Here is a 23,240-nt window from a genome sequence, read left to right as displayed (position 1 = left end):
GGGAAAGCACAAGCACTTTACCACTGGTTAGCAGGTGTAAAGTATGCAGAGTCCTAAAGCCCAAAAAATAGGATCAGCTAAAACAGGTATTGAAGGCACAAATCTGGAGGAATACCAGATAAAGGATGGCCATGTCCAACGTGATTTGTTACTAAAATGTAATAGGATGATTTGATGTTTACACATGTATTACACATGTACATTCATGATTTAGTGAATAAAAACTAATAATTTGGTATCACAAACTCATTCAGGTCTAGTCTAGTCAGTACAGTCTAGGGCTGATAATGTGATATTTTTTGAATTCACAACTAGTAGAACACTAACATTTTGTGACTCTCCTTTATGATAATGCATTCAAGTCACTGGCTTGTATGAGTCAGCATCTGTATTCCTGAACACCACCAGGAAGTGTTGCCTTGTGGTACAGTTTCACCAAAACAATGTACAATTAGCTAAAAGGGTAAAACTATTAGATTTCCATAGACACCAAATAGTATTTTTTTACAAGTGTAAGCTCACTTTTTTCGTTTCACAAAATGTGGATCAACATTCCTAAAAGTATTTGGTCACACAAAGATTTTCATGGAGTTTATCTATTCATGGGTGAGAGGGAAATTTGGAAACATCAACAAATATATTCATTTATGAGCATTCATTAATATTTTCCTTGCCAATTCCCACCATGGAAATGATGCAAATGTGTGAGAGACTGCTGCTTTCAAGGGAGCAGGAGTAAATCCCTTTTAAAAAGGGGACTAGGGAGGGAACATCCCTTAACTCTGTAGATGCAAAGGCAAGGGTTTTCTCCATAGGGAGAAATATTTCAATATACATAGAAAGCCTATAAAAAGTATTATTGCACTCACAGGAAAATAGTCCCCATGCATAAATTGAACAGCATGTAAAATTATGTACACAGAAATGCCTCCACATCATCCTATAGTAAAAAAACTCTTCAAGGTGCGACTGTTCTAGGCTTTCTTGTCCATCCTTTTGAATTTCGAAAAAGTTGAAAATTGGTACTTATCCACTGGTAAACCTGATGGTGCAACTTTTTGAATTTTTCTGTGACCAGGTTAGATAGCTTCAGCAAAATCGTCTATAAAGCCAGAAGCTATCACAGTTTGCTTGTCTCACTCAGGTTCATACCAACTCTGCTCATGGCTAAGACTGACAGGTGGCCTCAGCCAATCAGAAAAAAAGACAGGAACCAGAGGCGGTCTTTACCTGTGTGAGACTGATGTAAACTCTGGCCTTTGTGTATGTACAGCTGCCAAGTGTTTTATGGGTTTTGCCGAAGACAACTTGTTGACGAAATATTTTGTAAACAAAAAAAGGTTAAAATATGTTTAGAGCCTACCAATTACTTACCATTGGTTGTCTTCCATGTCACTCTCATTTCCTTGCTTCTTATTAGTCAGTGCCTCCTGCTTCCTCAAGGTGCTTCCAGTGTTTGTCCCTGCAGTGGAGCATGGACAATGTAGAGCTCCCTGTCTGCTACCAGTGTCCTTCCACTGTCCACTAGGTCTGGCATGCAATTTTGTTTTTTGACTTCTTTAGAAGCACTCTGTAAGAATGCACGTGTCTTCAGATGGTCCCCCTCTCTTCCACTGTCATGCCCCAACCTCCCTCCTCCTTCTTGCTTGGCCCATCCCTCCTCCCACTGTCTGTTGTGTTGCTGCTCCCTCCTTCCTCTCCTGCACCTCCCTCGTGTTACTTGAACCCCCATCCTTTCCCCTCTGTCTGTTTTGTTACTCCCTCCATCTTCCACTGCACCTCCCTTTTGTTGCTTTTCCCCACCCTCCTCCCACTTTCCATTGTGTTGCTGCTCCGTCCCTCCTCCCATGCACCTCCCTTGTGTTGCTTGCCCCAGTGTTTTTTTTAAGATATTGCACAGCAGCACATAGTGCTATCCAACATGGCCTAAAGGGAAAAAAAGAAGTATGACTCAGTCAATGCTGGCCAAGTCATACAGCTTTTTGTCTTTACTTTAAGCCATGTAGCACAGCAATCTGTGTTGCTGTGCAACATGTATAGGAAAACATTGACAAAGCCAAAAAGACTTACATAGGGGAAACCTATTGGCTTTACTAATACATGTTTAATTCATCAGTTTGAAGCCACTGAGCCCTAGATACTTGGGGGCATACTTATGATGGTGTTGCATCAAGTTTGCACCATGCAAGGTGCATGATGCAAGGCTCTAAGTCAGATTTATGAAGTCACGCAAAGCCACAGTGGCCTCATAAATCTGGAGTAGCACAAGGCAGCAGAAGTCACTGTGTTGCAGTACTCTGCCCGGGTTAGGTGTTCCATGAGCATTGCGGTAGGTGTTCCCATGCAACTCCCATGGATTTTGAAGCACCCCCGATTTACAAGACCATGTAAACCTAGGGATGTGCCAAAACATTAAAACTCCCTCCTCCTCCATTCTGCAGCACACATAGAAAGAGGAAAAAGCCTCCCAGTATTGGTTTTATACAGGAAGGTGCCCCTTTCTGCACACACACAACCCTGCATGCAACAAAGACACCCTTGCACCATGGTGCAGTAGATGTCTGCCTTGGCACTAGGCAGCCTGAAGGGCACCAGGGCAGGGGGAAAGAACAGGAATGTGCCCCTTTCCAGGGTGAATTGCTGCACTGCCCTGCGTCAAAAAATCATAAAAATGCCCCTTGGTGGTTACCACCAGTGCTTTAATGGTGGTGCCAAAGTAAAATACAAGCATTGACAATTACCCTTTTGCAAGTGGATGGGGACCCTTCTGAAGGCAAAATGTAACTTGACTGGACTGCTGAACATCTATGAAGCATTTTTGATGGCGACACTAGTACATCTCGTCCCCACATCCTATTTAAGACTTGATTCTGCAATTTCTACGCCATGATGCCTCCTTGTGTTGCGCATCTGAAATGTTCTCAGCGATTAACATAACCACTGAACACGGTATAAAATCGCTGCCTTGCTCAGCCAGCATCATCTGCTTGATTCCTAGCGATATTAGTACACACTTTACATGTTATCTCTTATTGCATCACACAGAACTCCACCCTATGCTAAAAACCCGCCTTTTTACATTATAGCTATGGCATTTATTCAATAAACAATTGAGAATTAATATGCTGAACTTGATTTTTTAAATTTACGACTTACGATACACCTTTAATGACATCAACATGAAGTTGGGCTTGGTGAGAAAGACATTTAGCAGATCAGCGCGTTCAAAGTAGTCCTTAATCTTATAAAGGGGTTAAACCGCAATTCAGCTGTTTAACATTGAATCATCACGATCTAGTTTATCGTCCATTTTCCTTGCATTACTGTCAACTTATTTTTTCCTTATCTGATTCTCCCTAAGGCTTTTCCTAATTTATCAAGTAATTGATATGACTTTTATGTCTTTATTTTACATCCACCACATCTGCCCTTTTCACTGAAATGCTAATAATTAACAATAAATGTGTATATGGGTAAAACGCAGAGGGTTGGAGCTGTATCTTTTTTAACTAAGTTCTTAAAAAAGGTAGAAGGCACATTCCGCTTATCCCTGACTATAGGTAAGCACATTCTTTTCAGGTTGATGGAAAAACATATGCGTTCTTCGTTCCACCCCTGTGTGTTAAAATGAATTGGGGGCAAGGGAAGGAAAGGAAGAGAAGGCGATAGATGCTTGATTAATTTTCAAAGGGATGACTGATGAAGAAAGGATAATGCCATTATTCTGGCCGTATCCGTACTCTGGTGTCCACATCATTTGAGTACAGTTGGTCTTTTTCTGTAGTCAGCAAGGGCATCAATGGTCAACAACAGTAGTGAGATATGTGTATCTTAAGAAGTGTACATGTTCCTATTAACTTCTTAATACACTTCCGGTATGATGTAAACATCTCTACACACGTAGCCTGCTAAATTGTAATTTCTCAAAGTCCTACTCTGACATGGAAAACTTGCCTAACAGCCTACTGATATTTTACCTACACTATATCTTGTTATTGATTGTTGATTCAGAATCTATGCCATAACATTTGTAGCAATAATAACAGTGCAATAGTAAATACACAAGTTAAAAACAAATACAAGCATTGCCAATAATTTAAATTCACTACACGCCACGAATTTCACGTTATGCATTCTAATCAATGATAAGATTAAGGCTTCAAATACATTTTTATTTTGTTAAAAGACGTGAGACACTAAAGAAATCTAAAGAAAGCTAACATTAGCATACTGCATACTCTTTTAATTGATGAGAAATATACCCCGATCTTGCATTAGCGATATTTCATCATGCCAAATTAAGATCTAGTAGATACTGGCATAGTCATTCAGAGGAATGGGGTAGAGCTTCCAACATCTAGCAACGGGATAGCCCAGCTCGCATCCTCTTTGCTTATTGTGTCATCCCCTAGACCTTTGGGTGGATGAATATTGAAGTCACCACAGACTATCGTAAAGTGCTTCACACTGGTGTTCACCTTGGCTTTTAGCTTCTTGTAATACTGCTATTTGGTCCAAATAGACATTTACAACATCTATTTAGGTGTGCATTTTGTTTTGGACCTTGGACAGTCTTACATGCAACATACATAATGGAGTCGTAGATGATGAGACATTTGTTGCTGGGTGGTCCAGTTTTGTTGAGATTAAAGTGGCGAGCCCCCAGATGCTCTCCCTCAGCTGAATCTAGTTGCACGGTGGCAAAGCTCATAAAGTCCTCGGGTACCAATGCAGCTATAGTACTGTCCACAGCACACATCTCCTGAAAACAATAGATCTATTTAAACTTTCAAATGCCACCCTATCACTATCCCCAATTTGTTATTGCAATCCAGCTATGTTCCATGACATTGAGCTGGGTGTTATCACCTGATGAGGTTTTACAGGCAAGTTCAGGAGACAGAGCTTTGTTTTTGTTAAAACATTGTGGTTATGGCACACTGAGCTTTGGATCCTATTATATTGGAACTAGTCAGAACAGCTGGCAACCAATGCCATTTGACAACACCATCTTTGCAGATTCAAGCCACCTTCTTGCTTGATAAGGACAGCTCTGTTGTTATTTTCCCACCTAGTAACTGGGATATTTTTGGCATCCTTTGGTATCGCAGGGGCCAGTTTGAACAAACTTTCCGGTCTTTTGGGGATACCTTGTATTCCTTGTTGCTACTCTGACATCTGTGCTGCAAATCTAGACTCCGATCTGTGCTTTGTGGGGGTTTATCTATTCCTGCCACATGGAGACAGACCATATTATCACCAATCAGTTTCAGGGTAACTGGCGTATAGAACTCCATGTCACTGGATACCCCAGTCTTGACAACCTGTAAATTGGGTTGGGACGAACACTTGGGAGTTTAATGTCCTACGATGATTGCAAACAGAGCCGAGGGGTAGCCTCAAACACACCTGATAGGTATGTTCGATTTAGTGGCAATGGATGCACTGGTTCTGGAAACAGATGTATAACAACTTTAAGGCCTGGGAGGCCTGCAGGTTACAAGTTCAATGTGCCCAGACGGTTTGAAGTGCCTTGGACTTGTAACCTGCAGGCCTCCCAGCCAGTTGGTTCTGGCATACAATCCCTCATGTATGGGTTTAATGTCTCAGGCAATTATGTGCTTATGTTGGTGTGGGATAGACCTTGGCACTAATGTACTGTCCTAGGCGTGGTTATGTCTATCAAGGGAGAAACAATAGAGGGGAAGCTTTCACATTCTTTAGTAGTTTTGTGTACCTGGCCCTCCATGGGGCAGTTAATTACTAGTTTTCCTCCAATCAATGTGTGGCCACCTGGGTTTTTTCCATTCAGTTCCAACTTGGCTGCTCCTCTTGCCACCCTATACTCGACATGCAGCTCACTGAAAGGCAGGCGGGAGCTGTTAATAGAGGTATAGCAGAGGGTGCGTTGAACACTGATAATAGGGTGCCACCCTACCCTATTACTGACACCAATGCTGTCTTGCCACAGTCTATGCTGTTCCCATTGGCTACCAGCACACTGCTCATTTGGGGGTTAGCTGGGAACACAACTCTCTCTGGGAGAGACTCTAATCCCTTTTCCCTTTCCCAAGTTTCTTTCTTTGTAGCTGTGCTTGCCCCCAGTGTGTAGGAGTCGTGAAAGTCGTTGTGAACATACATAATAGTCAGTGCTAAGTTTTTAAAAACTTTTCTCTTGTCCTGTACTATTAGTTTTCACAGCAATACATGTTGCCCCTTCAGTCAGTCAAAGATCTTTATTCTGTCAATTTATTTGACCATAAAAGCACAAGTAAAATCCATATATTATATATATATCAAAAGTTAAGAACAGTTTAAAACATCAATACAAAACCCATCCAATACACAAATAAGTTACATAAAATCCCCTTTGTACAATAGCAGCAGCAAAATGACTGTAAAGCTTCTCCACATGTCTTAACATATGTCAAGTGGTAATCAATAATCAAAGTGCATAGGTTTTTCTTAAGGCAATAGCAGCGACTATGTAACTGAGGAAGGCAGTGTAAATTTCAATGGAGGAAAGACATTGCAGGTGAATCAACACGTCTTTATGAGATGTAAAGTGTTTATTTAAAAGCATAGGGTGCAAAAAGAGCAGCTTAAAGGAGTCATACAATGTGCAGAAAAGCAGAAAGTGCGGGTAGATTGAGCAGTTATGGTGTTGCAAGGGCAACATCGGAGGGATGTAAACCTGGTACCACTTAAAGGAAAAGCCACTCAAGAATGAACTGTGTTTAATCTTAGTCTAGTAAAATAGAATCTGTGCTCCGAATTAGTTGTCCAGGATAAATATGGTTCCATACCTGGGGTTATAGGGATTTGTATATACCTTATAACAGATGGCTTATCAAGAATACTCTCCAATCTGGATTCCTCTCTATAGGATGCATAGACCTCTTTAGGGATCTTTTTAGAATTAGGGGCAATGCTTTCAGGTCTGTCAAATAAATGTCTGAGTACCAGACTGTAAAAAGTATTTTAGTGTACTCCAGCCATGGGATTGCGGACATATTATCTAAACATAGATAATCCACAAAAAAAAACCTCTAAACTTGCACTTACGGAGTACTCCATATCTTTAGCCATGAAAGGAGTGGTATCAGGCTAATCTGGTCCTCCATAATTCCAAAGCCTAGTTCTGTGTGGGCAATGAATCTTGCATTAGGTCTGGAGATATCCGGAAGCCTACATAGGAAACTATTTTCCACTACCAGAAGTTTCCTTGATGGAGCATATCTCCAAACTCCAGCTCCATAAGTACCCACGGCTAAACATTTACTTTTATAGAGTTGGGTCAGCTCCCTTTTCGTTTTTTGGCCAAACCTTTTCACACATCTAAATATAGCATCAACTGCCCCCATTTTTTGCGATCTGTGTGTCAATAACCTGTCCCATCCCCCAGTTACATCAAATAAAATACCTAAATAAAGGTAGAAACTTTTTCAATTAGTCTTTCCTCTATAAAAAACATTATTGATTGATTATTTTTAGGGCCCCATGACATAATAAAATATATTTGCTGGTTCAGCTTACATTTAATTTTGAGTATAAAATTATTGAAACCATTTAAGAAATTTTGAAGACCATTTCCTGTCTTCACTACAAGAACCACATCATCTGCGAATAGCAATACCGAGACTACTTAGGTGCCAATTCTGGGGAAATCTTTGCTACAGGTACTTAGTGCTTGGTCTAGGAAGTTAATATATAAAAGGGAGATGAAAGAAGCTTATGCGCAACCCTGCCTGAGCCCCCTGACCACCCTTATTGGACTGTACAGTGCCCATTCTGTGAATAGCAGACTCTAGTTATGGAATCCAGATGTAGACGTCTTATGAGAGTTAACAACGGGATGTCGATACCTGCCTCTTCTATCAGGTCCCACAACAGTGCTCTATCTACCTGGTCAAAGGTCAGGAGAGGTCTAAAAAAGCCATGCGCAATACCCTTCTCCTGGCCTTGATGCATTTTCCAATAATGGGGATGAGATTAATAGCCTGCTCCAGACCTGGATGGAATCCATATTGGACAGGGCTAAAAAATGAATTTGTCTCTGTCCAAGACTCTAGCTTCTGTAAGATGACACGCCCTAGGATCTTCACTGTTGAATCAATCAGTGAGATGGGCTGGGGTAACATGTGAGTAAGTTCTGATCACCTGGGCCCTCCTTCTCAGCGGCCATCAGTACATTTGTAACTAGAGGGGCCCAAAAATCTACATTTAATTTTAACAGGTCAACTGGGCCCCCATTGTTGACTCTCACTAAAGCATCAATTACAGAGGCTCAATCTACCAGGTTAACTATCCAATTATCATCAGTGGTTAAGAGATCAGGCTCCTTTTCTGCGCCTTCTGCATCACTATTATCTGGATTGAAGATGGCTGAATAATGTGCAACCCAATCTTGTTCAGGAATGTGGCATGTGATCTCAGTGAAGGGTTTCAATGAAAAGAAAGGGCGATTGACTATCTCCCTAAATAATCTGAGGTCTTTCAACTGTGCTGCTTTGTTTAGACCTTCCCAAGCACTCACTCTAATATTCTGTTTCCTATCCTGAAGTACTTGCTTATATTTGAGCCTTGTCGCCCTGACCTTCAAGATATTATGTCAGGTTGTGTTAGTGGCTTACTTAAGGGCTTTAAGAGCTACATTACACTCATGAGTAAACCAGGACTGATCTTCTCGCTCTTTGGGTGCTTTGTCTGAGACAAGCCTACTTAATATAACTCCAGTAACCTCCCTAAAACTGTTCAAGACAGTTACAGGGTCATATGTACTGGAGAGGCAATCCAAGATCTCATTACAGTTTGTGATGACCAAACAGTAAAAAAACTTTTTCGGGTTGATCGAGCTCCACATTAAATGCACCCCCCGTTCATTGAATAACTCACTGGGGCTATAGTCTTTATAGGCGTACTATCTGGGAGATAGAAATGAAATCTTAAAGTTACAGGGTTGTGGTTGCTGAATGGGAGTAGGCATAACTCATAACCTGAAGAATATATATGTGATTATCCCATGGATGGTGGAATTCTTTAAATTCTTTGTGGAATTCTTTGTGAATTCCAAGAAAGTCAGAACTCTACTAAAAACAAAGGCATTTATCTATGTTAGTAAATATACAACAAATGTTGTAAATTAGGCCCAATGTATGGGCCATTTGGCAGGACCAAATAATAGGACATAAGGAACTAGAGGGAGGCTAACTGTTCCATCATTTTTCCTCTGCATTTGTATTTGCATATTTATATCTGTACATTAAGTTAGCACACTTTGGGATTCTTGGTCAAAAACTTTTTTTTATTAGGGACATTTGACTGCAGTTCTTCATGCCAGCTGTCTTCATGAGTAGGCATGAGTATGCATTTGTAATTACTGCACCCCTTCTTTCCAGATTTTCAATTGTAGCTCTCGTTGTGGAGTTCATTCTTTGGAGAAGGCATCAGGTTTTCTCTGACATTGGAGACCTAGGTCAACAGAGTAACTGGTCTTGCCCTCTGTCCAATATGCCACAACGGCATGCTTTCGTAGGGATACTCTGCTTTTTCTCCCTCCTTCTTTCATCCAGCAGACTCCTACCTAACCTCCTCCCACCTAAAATGTTCTTCTCTTTGAACCATTTGCATTTTCAGATCTAACATTAGAAGCAGGTCCTGGGGCTGAAATGACAGGTGCTAATTCTTGCCGCACAATTTATTTGCTGCATGAATTGATGGCCTGTGGACCTGTGTGGCCTTTGGGACCTTTATGTGGTGGCCTACTGAGGTATGTAATTACATAATTTTGTAAACATTTGCATTATAGCTGTGTGTTTGGAGATCTGTAAAGCAGGGTTACAGATTTGATGTGCTTAGTGACTGCATCAAAGGGGGAAATTAAGTAGCACAATGAGTTTCCAAATGAGTAGCTCCACTGAGCTTTAAATACAGCTCTGCACTACGGTGCCTCTGTGGTGCATGTCTGCCCCTCACACATTCATGGCCCTATAGCAGTGGTCTCCAAACTTTTTAATTTGGCGCCCCACCGAATGATTAAAAAAATCACTGGCCCCCCACAGAATTTTTCACTATTATCCTATTAAATTGGCAATGTTTAAATATGTCTAGACTTATTTAACTATTACAGTTAATTTCTGTTACCAATTTAAAAATGCAATCGAATACATGATGTCAAACATGCTATTCTGGTCAGGCAGGCCTTACTAATGTGTGAAAGTTTCCATAGTATAATTATTAGAAATGGGGGTGCAGGTTTTGAAGACTATTTGGAGTCTCTTTTCCTTTGATACCTTCTCCAAGCCAGGATGTAAATGACAAAACATGTTAGGGATGGTCCGCTCATTTTTATCTGCTTAAAATAAAGCTCTGTTATCAGCATAATGATTCTTTTGGCCAGAGCCTGGCACCCCCCAGGATCACTTGAGGTCCCCCTAGGGAGATCCACCCCACTGTTTGAAGACCCCTGCCCTATAGCATTCACATAGTCACCAAGTCATGTCACGTTCTAGATATCAGTACATTAGTAGGACATTTTAGGAAAAGACAGCGTCATTTTACTGCTGAGAACACTATCACACTGCCCATCCGTTGGACTTTTTTTGCTTATGCAGGGTCATCCCCAATCTTTTTGCCTCCTGCTTCCTGTTTTTTCTGACCTGTTGCTATTGGCTTTTGAACTCTGAGCACTTTACCACTGCTAGTCAGTGCTAAAGTACATTTGCTCCCTGTGTAAATTGTATGGTTGATTGGTTTATCCATGATTGGCATATTTGATTTACTAAGTAAGTCCCTAGTACAGTGCACTAGAGGTGCCCAGGGCCTGTAGATCAAATACTACTAGTGGGCCTGCAGCACTGGTTGTGTCACCCACATTGGTAGCTCTGTAAACATGGCTCAGACCTGCCACTGCAGTGTCTGTGTGTGCAGTATTAAACTGTAAATTCGACTTGGGGAGTGTACATACTTCCAGGCCTAAACCTTCCCTTTTCTTACCTGTAAGACACTCCTAAGGTAGGCTCTAGGTTGGCTCAAGGGCAGGGTGCAGTGTATGGTTAAGGTCGGACATATAGTAATGTGTTTTATATGTCCTAACAGTGAAATACTGCTAAATTCGGTTTTCACTTTTGCAAGGCCTATCCCTCTCATAGGTTAACATGAGGTCTACTTTTAAATATGATCAAAGTGTAGATTCCCTTTTGGAGCGGATAGATATGTGGAGTTTGGGGTCTCTGAGCTCACAATTAAAAAATACATCTTTTATTAAAGTTGATTTTAAGATTGTGTGTTTGAACATGCCACTTTTAGAAAGTGGGCATTTCTTGCTTAAACCATTTCTGTGACTCTACCTGTTTGTGGATTCCCTGTCTGGGTCAGTTTGACAGTTGGGCTGGTTGTACCTCTCACTAGACAGTGACACCAAGGGAGCTGGGGTGTAGTCTGCATTTCCTGATGAGCCATCTGTGCTAGGAGGGAGGGGAAGAGTGGTCACTCACACCTGAAAGGGCTGTGCCTTCCCTCACACAATGCAGTCTCCAACCCCCTGGTGTGTGTCTGGGGCCTGGCCTGGGCAAGGCAGGATTTCACAATAAAAAAATACTTCTTTTTAAGTAAGCCTACTTCAAAGGGCAAAATGGGTATAAGAAGGGCACCCAAAACCACAGACTTTAGAACACTTCTGGAAACCAAGAGGAACCTCTGCCTGGAGAAGAGCTGAAGAGCTGAGGAAGAACAGCTGCCCTGCCTGTTACTGTGCTTTGTGGAGCTATCCTGCAGTTGCTGCTTCTGCCTGTGCTAGAGGACGAAAAGTGGACTTTGTGTTGCCTTCCTTCTTGTGAAGATCTCCAAGGGCTTGATTTAGAGCTTGCCTCCAGTTGTTTGAAGTCTCAGGGACAGCAAAGACTTCTCTCTGCCAGCACCTGGAGTCTCTGGAGAGACTCCTACCCTGCCAAGTGGTGCCCATCCAGTTCCTGGGACCCTGAAAGGAGAAGCTGGCAGTCCAAGAGTGAGAAATCCACGCACAGACTACCATGCGGGGAAAAGATCGACGTGACTCCGATCTGCGACTTAAAAATCGACGCACCAGCTTTGTGGCTGAAAATCGACGCTCACCTGCAACACGACTCGAAGATCGACGCCTGGGGCTGGAGAAACGACGCAGAGTATCGTTCATGGAGGCTGGTGAGATCACAACCCGCGCTACGTGGTTTTCGGATCATCGTGCAGCTGGATTTTCGACGCAAACACCGCTGAGCGTGTAAAAAGAATGCAAGGCCTGCCGGACCCGAGAGTGCTGACCGGATCGAAGCATTGCTCTCCTGTGGACAGAAGTAATGACGCACGCCGACCTGACTAAAGGAGAAATGACGCAAGGTCTCGCTCGTGAGTGAAATCGACGCTTCACAAGCCCTTTTTGACGCACACTCGCCAGCGCAGGGTTAGTTTTGACACACCCACGGTACATTTTCACGCTAACAGCGTTAGAGTTGTGGTTAAAATTACATGAAGACTCTTTTTGCATTTTTATTGATAACTTAACTTGTGTATTGTGGATTTTTGTTGTTTTGGTCTTGTTTTGTTTAGATAAATACTTTCTATTTTTCTAAACCGGTGTTGTGTCATTTTGTAGTGTTTTCATTGAGTTACTGTGTGTGTTGGTACAAATACTTTACACCTAGCACCCTGGAGTTAAGCCTGCCTGCTCGTGCCAAGCTACCAAGTGGATGAGTGGGGGTTAGCTGAGGGTGATTCTCCTTTACCCTGACTAGAGTGAGGGTCCTTGCTTGGACAGGGGGTAACCTGACTGCCAACCAAATACCCCATTACTAACACCATCCGACTGCTCGACCCTTCATCTGGGTCTCTTCATGGCAACTAAAAGATATGGCCTCCTCTTGCCATAGCCCCCTCCCCCAGCAGCATTATAATGAAATGCTAAATGACTCCAATCATCCAGAGTAGGGGCAAAACAAGTATACAGGACTAAGGGCCAGATGTAGGTATGTCCTGAATTGCGACTCGCAAGGGGGTCGCAAAGGCCCACCTCATTAATATTAATGAGGTGGGTCGCAATTTGCGACCCCCTTGCGACTAGCATTACTCACAGGGATGGTGGCCTGCTGGAGACAGCAGACCACCATGTCTGTGACTGCTTTTAAATAAAGCAGTTTTTGTATTTTTTGTAATGCATCTCATTTTCCTTAAAGGAAAACGAGATGCATTACAAAATGAAAAAATGAAACGTTTCAATTTCATTTTTTTCAGAGCAGGCAGTGGTCCATAGGTCCACTGCCTGCTCTGAAAAAAATGTTTTTCAGGCCATTCACAAAGGGGAAGGGGTTCCATGGGGACCCCTTCCCTTTTGCGAATGGGTTACCACCAGTGTGCACTGGTGGTAACTGCGATTGCTTTGCGACCGCGTTCGCGGTCACAAAGCAATGCAGCATCGAGCTGCGACTCGCAAATAGGAAGGGGAACGCCCCTTCCTATTTGCGACTCGCAGTCCTGTTTTGCAAGTCGGTAACCAGGTTACCGACTCGCAAAACGGGAATTGGGCATCACGATGTGGGTTTTTCACGTCGCAAACAGCAAAATTCGCTGTTTGTGATGTTCGAAACTTTGGCTACATCTGACCCTAAGATGTCAGTCAGGGTTCAAAAACTCTTTATCTTTACTTCAAACTTCTTTGGTTCTCAGTTGAATCCACACTGTTTCATACACAAAGGCATTCACACAAATAACCCTACTTCCTCCACACCAGGATTCATAGATACTTTCCTATCAGAAAGAAATAATAGTTACAGGTCAACATTGTGAAACGCCCTTCCAACCACCATTAAAGAAGACAGGTTACTGCAAATCCCTAAAAATCTGAAGATGCACCTGCCCCATCACCCCTTCTGAAATGATGTGCCTCCCTCTTCATCTACCCTTTTTCCCCCCATTTCCCCCAGCTCCTTTTTCTCTCTGCATTTTACAGAATGAAATTATTGTCTGTCCTCTGTTGTAGATTTTGATGTCAGAGCCTGGAAAGCTGCTGCAGAAGGTGAAGGTGTGGCTCCAGGAGTACTGGAATGTCACTGACCTGGTCTCCATTCTCCTCTTTGCCTTTGGAATGATACTTCGCTTGCAAGAGCAGCCACTCAGTAGCTACGGTCGAGTTGTGTACTGCGTCAACATTATTTACTGGTACATTCGACTACTGGACATCTTTGGAGTAAACAAGTACCTGGGCCCTTATGTCATGATGATTGGGAAGATGGTGAGATATGTTTCCCTATCCCTGTTGTCTTTTCCAGAATTCAGGTCAGTTAGCCTGGAGCAAACGAAAGAAGAACTTGTCTCTTGAAGAAATCTCAAAAGAGTCAATGTTGTGGCAAGGGTTACGTTTGTTAGTTATGTTAGTTGCTCTTATTCACCCATGGGAAATCCAAAATTTAATTTTACGTGCAGAATTTTAAGGGTATAATCAACAATGTGTTCCTTATCCGGAGTTTCAAGGTTACCTCAGTAAGCACTCAAATGGCTCACCATTCACTGAAAATGAGTTTTGTGTATTGGAAATTAATTAGGTGGTTTACATCCAAGTACATGAGTAAAACTTGTTGCTGGGTGGAAATAGTTGATGTAAAGTGAAGGATTGCCAAACGAAATGGGTATTTTAACTCAAAATGAACAATAGAGAATCACAAATCTGTATAGTGACTCTAGTAGAACATTATGTCATTGGCATTATGAATATAAAGGTTGATAGGGTATTTTCCACAACACCTGCCTCTTTCTATTGGTGTCCTGTACCTCTCTCCTTCTGCAGTGGTTTTACTCTATTGCTGTGCAACTTGGCAATCCACACATCAGGATATTGCTGTGAAAACAGCTCGGCCATTTTAATCAGTACATTCATCAGACTCCTTTTTCTTACACACCCTCTAGTGCAGTGGTCTCCAAACTTCTTAATGCCGCCCCTCCCCCCCCCAGTTGAAAACCAAAAATCTATGGGCCCCCCCTCAGAATTTTTCACAAATATTTTATAAAGATAGCAATGTTTAAATATGTCCAGACCTATTTAAACATTGCAGTCGGGTGCTGTTACCTTTTTAAAAATGCAATAACATGCTTTTGTTTAAAACAAAGGCCTGTTATCTGTATAATGCTTCTTTTGGCCAGAGTTTGCCCCCCCCCCCGGGACCACTCGATGCCCCCATAGGGGGGCCCGCCCCCCAGTTTGAAGACCTCTGCTCTAGTGGTAGGTAAAGGGACAGTGATATTCTATTTTATCCAACTTCTCTGAGGAGTAATACAATGGTATACACAGGAGAAACTGACAAAGGCAGATGTTGCTTATAGGCAATACAGGTAACCCCCAATATTGAACTGCATACAGGCAATTATGTTAAAGCTGAAAGCACCCCCCAGGAGTGACAGTGGAGCAACTCATATAAAATTCACCCAGGAGTGAGAGCTGGGCAATCCACAGCTATGCACCGGACAGAGGACCCCACGGTGAATGATCTAAAGAGTCCATAAGGTACTGACTGTGGGTAATTCACTTGTATACGAAAGAGAAAAAGTAGTCATAGCAGACGTTCTTTAGGGTCTAGCAGAAAGTAATTGCATTGCATTATTCCAGTAATAGCTATAGCAGTTGTACTGTAGAGCCAATACCACTTAGCGGTTCATGGTGTCACGGTTTCAACGCCTTACCAATGAAGTGGTATATCTTGTGCACCCCTTAATACTCGCTAACATTCTCTACAAGCACTCCCTCAAATACCAGTAGGGGGTTGCCGGCCCAAGGACAAAAGAAGCAGTAGGTGCTAATGGATCATCACTAAAGATTTCGATTCTTTGCCCACTTTCCCCCAAAAGTCAACAGACCATTGAAACATTGTACCTCATTAAAATGGTCTGGAACTAGCACTGTGCATCTCATCAGGGGTGGCTCACACAGTCTCTATTTGTGCTTACATAGGAGAGTGAACCGTACACCATCACAGAGTGATAAACAGACAATTAGAAATTTCATGAGGGTCCCATTGTGACTCTCCAAAGAGTCCTTTAGCGGGTGCACTAAGTGCCCAGCCATCTGTGTCTAGTGAGCATTCAGCAGATGTTTTGTTCTCTCAGTTTCTACTATGTGCATACTTCAGTAGAGAGAACGTCAGCCAGGGCAAAGTGGATTCCCCTTTTTTTCCTGCAGTATGCTATGTCCACTTTTTAAGAGTGGAAACTTCTCTAATATGAGTCTCTGCTGTCAGTGATGCAAACTGAGCTGAGCAGCCATTGAACAAGGGGCACAAGGAGTGTTGCTTTGCAATCTGTCTGCACTTAGTGGGCTTCCTGATAGAGGAGAGCTGCAAGCCCCAAATGCAGACAGTGTGGCAATGAGTACTGAGAAGACCTAGTTGTAACTCAACCCAACCAAGACAGATTTCCAGTTATTTGCAAACACAGCAAACAAGCAACATAATAAACCTGACTCAATGACATGAACCTTGATGACTTCATACACAAATTTCACCGAATCACAAGTCACTTGGAGACACACTACAGACCAACCTATCCTGATGGAACACGTTTTCAGAAAAATCAAAGATGACCTCGTACCAATTCTATCTTCTCTAGCAAGTGAATCCGTTTCTTCCAGAAAGTGACTTCAGAGCTTCTGTTCAAGTCATTGACATCTAGAATCTGAATGGTGCAATGCAGTGTTTCATGATGTCCCAGCTGCCATACTGGCAGCCCATAAGCCACATGGCACAGCATGCCTTATTCACAGTCTGTAGAAATATGAGCACATAACCCTAATCATGATGATACTCTATTGTCTCTCCTTGCTGGGGCACAACATCTTCAAAACCAGCTATATCATTTACAAAGTGTTTTCACACCTAGTAAGTGCATCATTTACAAAGCATTACAACCAACATCCCTGCTTATTTTACAGACAAGCTCACCACCTCTGGTGGTTTTCAGGAACACAAGGAGCTGTGGAACATGCTAAATGTTTGAGCTGCTCCTGGAGACAGCAGACGAATCACCACCAAATACACAGGTCATCATAGGTGTCACGTGATCGTGTGTGTTCAACTAAATGAAATACCACTGATAAGAGATCAGATGGCCTAAAACCAAGACAGCCGGCTTAAGCCATGTGGGATCAGGCAATCATCCTGAAGCCATGCTGTCCCAATCTGCAAAGGGTCAACATCATAAGTTGACTATCTTAAGGTCAGGCTCACGTTCAAGTCCTGAAAAAAACATTCTAAAAAAGCCTACTCAATTGAAAATTAATTCCAAAAGGATTGTTTTGAATAGAGAATGTGTGCATGACACCTTAAAGAATTGAGTGTGTGAAGAGTGTATGCGCTTTTTAGATGTAAAATAGTCCCTTGTGCATTTTAGTTCAGGCACTCCATAGGAGGCAAAATGATACACCTTACAGCAAATGGTATGTAGTGGGAGAGGAATTGTTCTCTAGGGTGCGGCCAAGCCCAATCTAAGCACATTAACAAAAGGTCTGTTGCTTGTAGAAAGACCTAAAATGCGTATTCCTTTTAAGTATATTAGTTGTTTGAAAACCTATTATAGTCTGGTTTCTAAATGCTGAACTTGGGTGATTTTATTTTGTGATCATAAGAATGATTTTTGTGATAGTATTATTTTTATAGCACAATGTAACATGAAGTTTACATTTCTTTTTACCTCCAGATGATAGACATGATGTATTTTGTGATCATCATGCTGGTCATTTTGATGAGTTTCGGTGTCGCCCGACAGTCGATCCTTTTTCCGAACGAGGAGCCATCCTGGAAGCTGGCTAAAAACATCTTCTACATGCCCTATTGGATGATCTATGGGGAAGTGTTTGCTGACCAGATAGACCGTAAGCACGCCCTTTATGATTCTGTATCCCTCCATGAAGGTACCTAATTTTGACTTAGCAATATCCTACAAGGTCATGTACATAAAGACAATAAATGGCTCAGGAAAGAAGGACTAAGAGGTACAGCAGGAAGTAAGGAGAGAGCAGGAGCCATTGAGAGTTACGAGCAGTGCTGTGAGGGTCACACAACTTTTAGATATTTCTTTGGAATAAACCCAGTATGCAAAATCTCTCTTTGATTCTCTGAAATAATGGACTTAGACCTTTTTAATGCGTTCAAGTATGATGCTTCTTCTGAAAGGCATTGTGGCTGAGCTCCTGAAGCACGGCATTGAGGGCTGGGATGCTCTTCTCTCATAAATAAATGTATCTTTCAGAATAATTGTGTCCACATCATAATTGGAATTTGTGGTAGTTAGCTTATCACAAATTCTTGAGGCAGACTGTGCACCCACGATTTAGACACCGTCAGCAAATTCTATGAAAAAATTAACAGACCTCACATTTTTTGGAATTTGAAAACGATATCGTTGAAAACAACCACTTTTGCACAAGTGTCTTGCAAATGGTCTTAATTTGAGTAGAATCATTGCATCACTTACCCACAAAGCTCCCCACAAGGGGTGGGATTAAAAGAGAGGTGTGGGGTTCCTGGTAGCACCCGAGTCATGCCTCACTGGGTGAATCAGGTACACAGACAAGGGTCAGGTGTCACATTACATAAACATGCGTTGAACGTGGAGCACCAGCTAAGTCAATGTTAGCTCCTACACTGAGCAATAGCACACAGAAGGCATGCATAATTTACCCGACACAGTGTGTTTCGAACAGGTTATTCTTGACAACTTTTATGAGCCACACAATCCCACATGCGGGTGGACTCAGTGGAAAACTGCAGATAACTTTTTGGGGAACTTCAGAGCTCTCCACATAGTATGGCATGTTGTCTGTACCTACACAGACAGTGACAACGTGGCCCTCTCAGAAACACAGAAGGTCTGTAGAGCCCAGTACAGTCTACCTTTTAGGAGGTGAATCGACTTTCCACAGTCTAAGACGTGCCCGGATGGTTGCAAAAGCTCTGTATGCCATTTCACGGAGATTGCTCTAGGAGACACACTAAATGTGACCACCTGCTTAGCGGATCAAAGTGAATGCATCCATCTAAGGACATATGGTCGATGGCTGCACCAGGCTAAAATCTAGGTACTATATTATCAATTATCTTCATTATGAGATAACAAAAACATCCTTTCTTAGAAACTTTGGAAAGGGTCATTTCCTGCACTACGACGAGTTAGCTCGAAAAAGCATAACGTTTCCGATTGTATCAAACCATTTGAGGGTTTCATCTTCGAGTTATAGTTATGGATGTTTTCATATATTTTGAGAGATTATTAATATGTCTAGTAGAGTTTTGTGTTAAGTTTGTGGTGACACAACATTAAGAAGATGTTGGTGAAACTTTAGTGCTGATGCGAAAACAGGTTCTAGCCTTTCCTTTCAATTTAGACCACTCTGCCATCCACAAACGATCCTTTGAACTAGGGAAATATGGAATCCTAAAATATTGGCTGCAAACATATAGGAGGACCGCGGGTGGATCTCTTATAATAGGATCACTCATATTTTTAAAGAGTATACCTATTTCCATGACTCTTTTGTTCGACACCTTTTATATATCAGGAAGGTTGGAAATAGAGCATGAGAAAGGCGTAGTGGGAGGTGATCCTAGAAAGGCAGCCGTGTTGATGGTCAAAGCGATATTGTGGTTTTATCCTAAAAATAAATGGAAATATTAGAAAAACAATTGCAGAAAGCAATGGGTAAGATGGAATATGTAATTATACAATACAGTAGGTGGGCAAAAGCTAGTGGCATCAGCTAAACAAAATCCATATTTTCGTAGAAATCATTCATATAATACAGTTTAATTACATATCAACACATGATTACTGATTTTGGACACATGTAGGAAAGGTGAGCCAAGTATACAATAAATACTTTCACGTATATACTTCTCATCTTCACATAGTTTCTAAGAGAGTATTGCAGTGAGGAAAACTAATGCAGAACAGTCACTAAAATGTGTTGTTTTGCTCCTTTATGACTTGGACTTTATCACTTGCAAACCGTGCCTTCAAAATGAATCTTACTCCTGCACAGTAACTCTTTCTGTCCTTCTACCAGTGGCCATTTATTGATGCTGCATCCAGTCGCTCCAGGAATTCATACAAAAAGAGCTGATTCTACCTTAGAACCTTGCAATGGAGTTTCTATTGTCGGGGAATGTTGCTAGAGCTGTATTCTCTGCATGGACAACTAAATACTTATACCACAGAGCTGTATAAGTAACTTATTTTCCATGATATCTCACTGCCAGTCACTTTGACCCTCCGATTCTAAACTGGGGTCCTTCTAAAATTGTTCTGCATTCCTCACGAAGTCACAAAACAATTGACCGAATACTCTATAGGAAAACTCAAGACATCTGTGTAGGCAGAGTTTTGGTTAGCAATGTCTACACATGACTGGGTTCCCAAGAAGCTTGTTAGTCTGCATTAGACATGCATGCTCATAAGTGGATTTGCAAAACGGTAAGTTGATCCCAAATACACTGACACAAACTATAGCTGCATCATTTGTAAGTATAACCTATTCATATTAAATGAAATACATTTTCCTGAACTTTTGTGATTCTGCCGTTTGGTATGAATAAATGTGACCACCCCGAGAACCACTGTAGTAACAGGCATCACATGGACATAATAGGGAGATGACATGACCTTGTCATGCTAACACCTTGACTAGTTCGCATGCCAGCTCCCCCTGTGACAGTCACCTGCCAAGCTTGCCTGCAGCCACCCTCTGCTGCTCTGCTTTGAGCTTTTTCTCTTTATTTCCTCACTTGAGGTCATTTTTCTGCTAATTTTTCTCTCTCTTCTGCTCGTTTTTCTGCTCCTTTTCCCTCTATTTTGCTTGTTTTTCTGCTCCTTTTTCTCTCTCTTCTGTGCATTTTTCTGCTCCTTTTCCCTCTGCTCTGCTAGTTTTTCTGCTCGTTTTTCTCTCTCTTCTGCTAGTTCTCCCGCACCCTTTTATCTCTCTTCTGTTGTTTTTGTGCTCATTTTTCTCTCTTTTGCTTGTTTTTTTGCCCTTTTTCTCTTTCTTCTGCAAATTTTTCTGCATATTTTTACTCTATTCAGCTTGCTTTTCTGCACCTTTTCCCTGTCTTCTGCTCATTTTTCTGCCTCCTTTTTCTCTGTCTTCTGCTCGTTTTTCTGCTCTATTCCCTCCCTTCTGCTCCTTTTCCCTCTCTTCTGCTTGTTTTTCTGCCCCTTTTTCCTCTCTTCTGCCCAGTTTCTGCTGCTTTTTCCCTCTCTTCTACACATATGTCTGCTCGTTATCCCTCTCCTCTCCTTATGTTTCTACTCCTTTTTCTCTCTTTTGCTCTTTTTCCTGCTCCTTTTCCCTCTCTTCTGTTCGTTTTTCTGCTCCTTTTCCCTGTCTTCTGCTAATTTTTCTGCTCCTTTTTTGCTGTCTTTTGCTAGCTTTTCTGCTCTTTTCCCTCTCGTCTGCTTATTTTTCTGCTCCTTCTTCTCTCTTTTCTGCTCATTTTTCTGCTCCTTTTTCCTTCTATTCTGCTCCTTTTTTCTCTTTTGTGCTCATTTTTCTGCTCATTCTTTCCTCTCTTTTGCTCGTTTTTCTGCTCTTTTCCCCCTCTTCTGCTTGTTTTTTTGCTCCTTTTTCTCTCTCTTCTGCTCGTTTTTCTGCCCTTTTTCTCTCTCTTCTGCTCATTTTTCTGCTCCTTTTTCCCTCTATTCCGCTGTTTTTTCTGCTCCTTTTCCCTCTCTTCTGCTTGTTTTTCTGCTCCTTTCTCTCTCTATCTTCTGCTTATTTTTCTGCTCTTTCCATCTCTTCTGCTCTTTTTTCTGCTCCTTTTTCTCTCCCTCTTCTGCTTCTTTTTCTTCTCCTTCTCCTTACTTCCTCCTATCTCCCCCTTCTTCCTTTTCCTACCTCCTAACACCCAGAACCCCAGGACCTACTTAATAGAGGGCACACCATGACTGTCGGCTCGCCAAAGGTAAGCCCATGTATGCCCATCCCTGTCTGGACCATGCCCAGCGCCAGAACCCCTGACCCTCCCGCTACACTGCCATGGAGCTGTTAGCCCTGGACCCATGTCACCTGAACAACTGCTGCCACACATCCGCTCTGCAATCAATCAAAGGGCCCTTCATCTGCTGCCACAGCTACTTGTTATGCAACACAGGTCCACCAACCCTCACAGGACCCTCTGCCTTTTTTGCCCACAAGACCACAAACAACCCGGAACCACTCCAATGCACCCTGCTCAATGGCTGATCCAACTGCCAGCCTGCCACAGAAATCTGGGATACCATCACCACCCGATCAATGGCCGACCCAATTGCCAGCATGCCACAGAAGTCTGGGACACCATCACCACCTTCTCCCTTGACGTTGCTGTCATCTCCAAAACCTTGCTCAACCCCTCCTAGAATCCCGACATCACCACCTCAACTCCCGACGGATACCAGATAATACACTGAGACCACCCCAACAAACTCGTCAGGGGCATCTCCATCAACTTCAAAGAAACCATCAGACGCACTGTCACGGATGACAATCCCACTCCTCTCATGGAACACCTCAACTTCCAACTACAGACCGATGCGAAGACAACGATAAGAGGCACTCTCATATATAGACCCCCCAGGGCTCCTAACTAGCTTTCTGTAACACCACCTCTAACCTCATTGCACTGCTAGCCGTTGACTCCTATCACTACCATCTTCTCGGTGACCTTAATTTCCACATCGGCAATGCCAATTGCGCCAACTCCACCACTCTCCTTGAGAACCTGAATAGCATTGGCCTCACTCAACTGTTCCCCGAACACAAGCACAAAGCTGGTCACACTCTCAATGCCATCTTCACCGCCAGCAACAGAATCAAATTCAGTTACATCACAGAACTCACTTGGATGGACCACGCCATTGTCCACTTCACGATCTCTGATGCTCAGCACGCCATCTCCAAGCATAACAGCTCCTCCCACCGCAGGTGGAGCAAGGTAACTGAGACACAGTGGACACAGACCCTCATCACCACCAAACCCAAAGCATCATCTGACCTTGACCAAGCCATCCAGAAGTTCTCTGCATGGGTCACCAACTGCACCGACAGAGTCACCCCATAGAAACTAGCAAAAAACTGCAAAAAACAGCAAAAACGTCCAAAACATCCAAACACACTAGCTGGTACACCATGGCGTTCAGAACCATAAAGTACAACTGCTAACAATTAGAGCAACAGAGCCACCACTAAAGCAGCTCTC

At 42.5% G+C, this 23,240-nt stretch overlaps 1 protein-coding gene across 2 annotated transcripts in view; it reads left to right on the top strand.

Moving 5' to 3' along the window:
* Positions 1-23,240, top strand: part of TRPM3 (transient receptor potential cation channel subfamily M member 3) — a 1,350,903-nt gene that overhangs the window by 1,258,123 nt on the left and 69,540 nt on the right. For both annotated transcript variants that reach the window (XM_069228883.1, XM_069228872.1), the window contains 2 exons: positions 14,009-14,260; positions 17,710-17,884. In XM_069228883.1, the coding sequence (XP_069084984.1) occupies positions 14,009-14,260; positions 17,710-17,884 (427 nt within the window). The remainder of the gene's footprint in view (positions 1-14,008; positions 14,261-17,709; positions 17,885-23,240) is intronic.

Source organism: Pleurodeles waltl, chromosome 1_1 (genome assembly GCF_031143425.1).
Source record: "Pleurodeles waltl isolate 20211129_DDA chromosome 1_1, aPleWal1.hap1.20221129, whole genome shotgun sequence".
Lineage (NCBI taxonomy): Eukaryota > Metazoa > Chordata > Amphibia > Caudata > Salamandridae > Pleurodeles > Pleurodeles waltl.
Note: the sequence above shows the minus strand (reverse complement) of the source record. Positions and strands in the feature narration are given on the sequence as shown.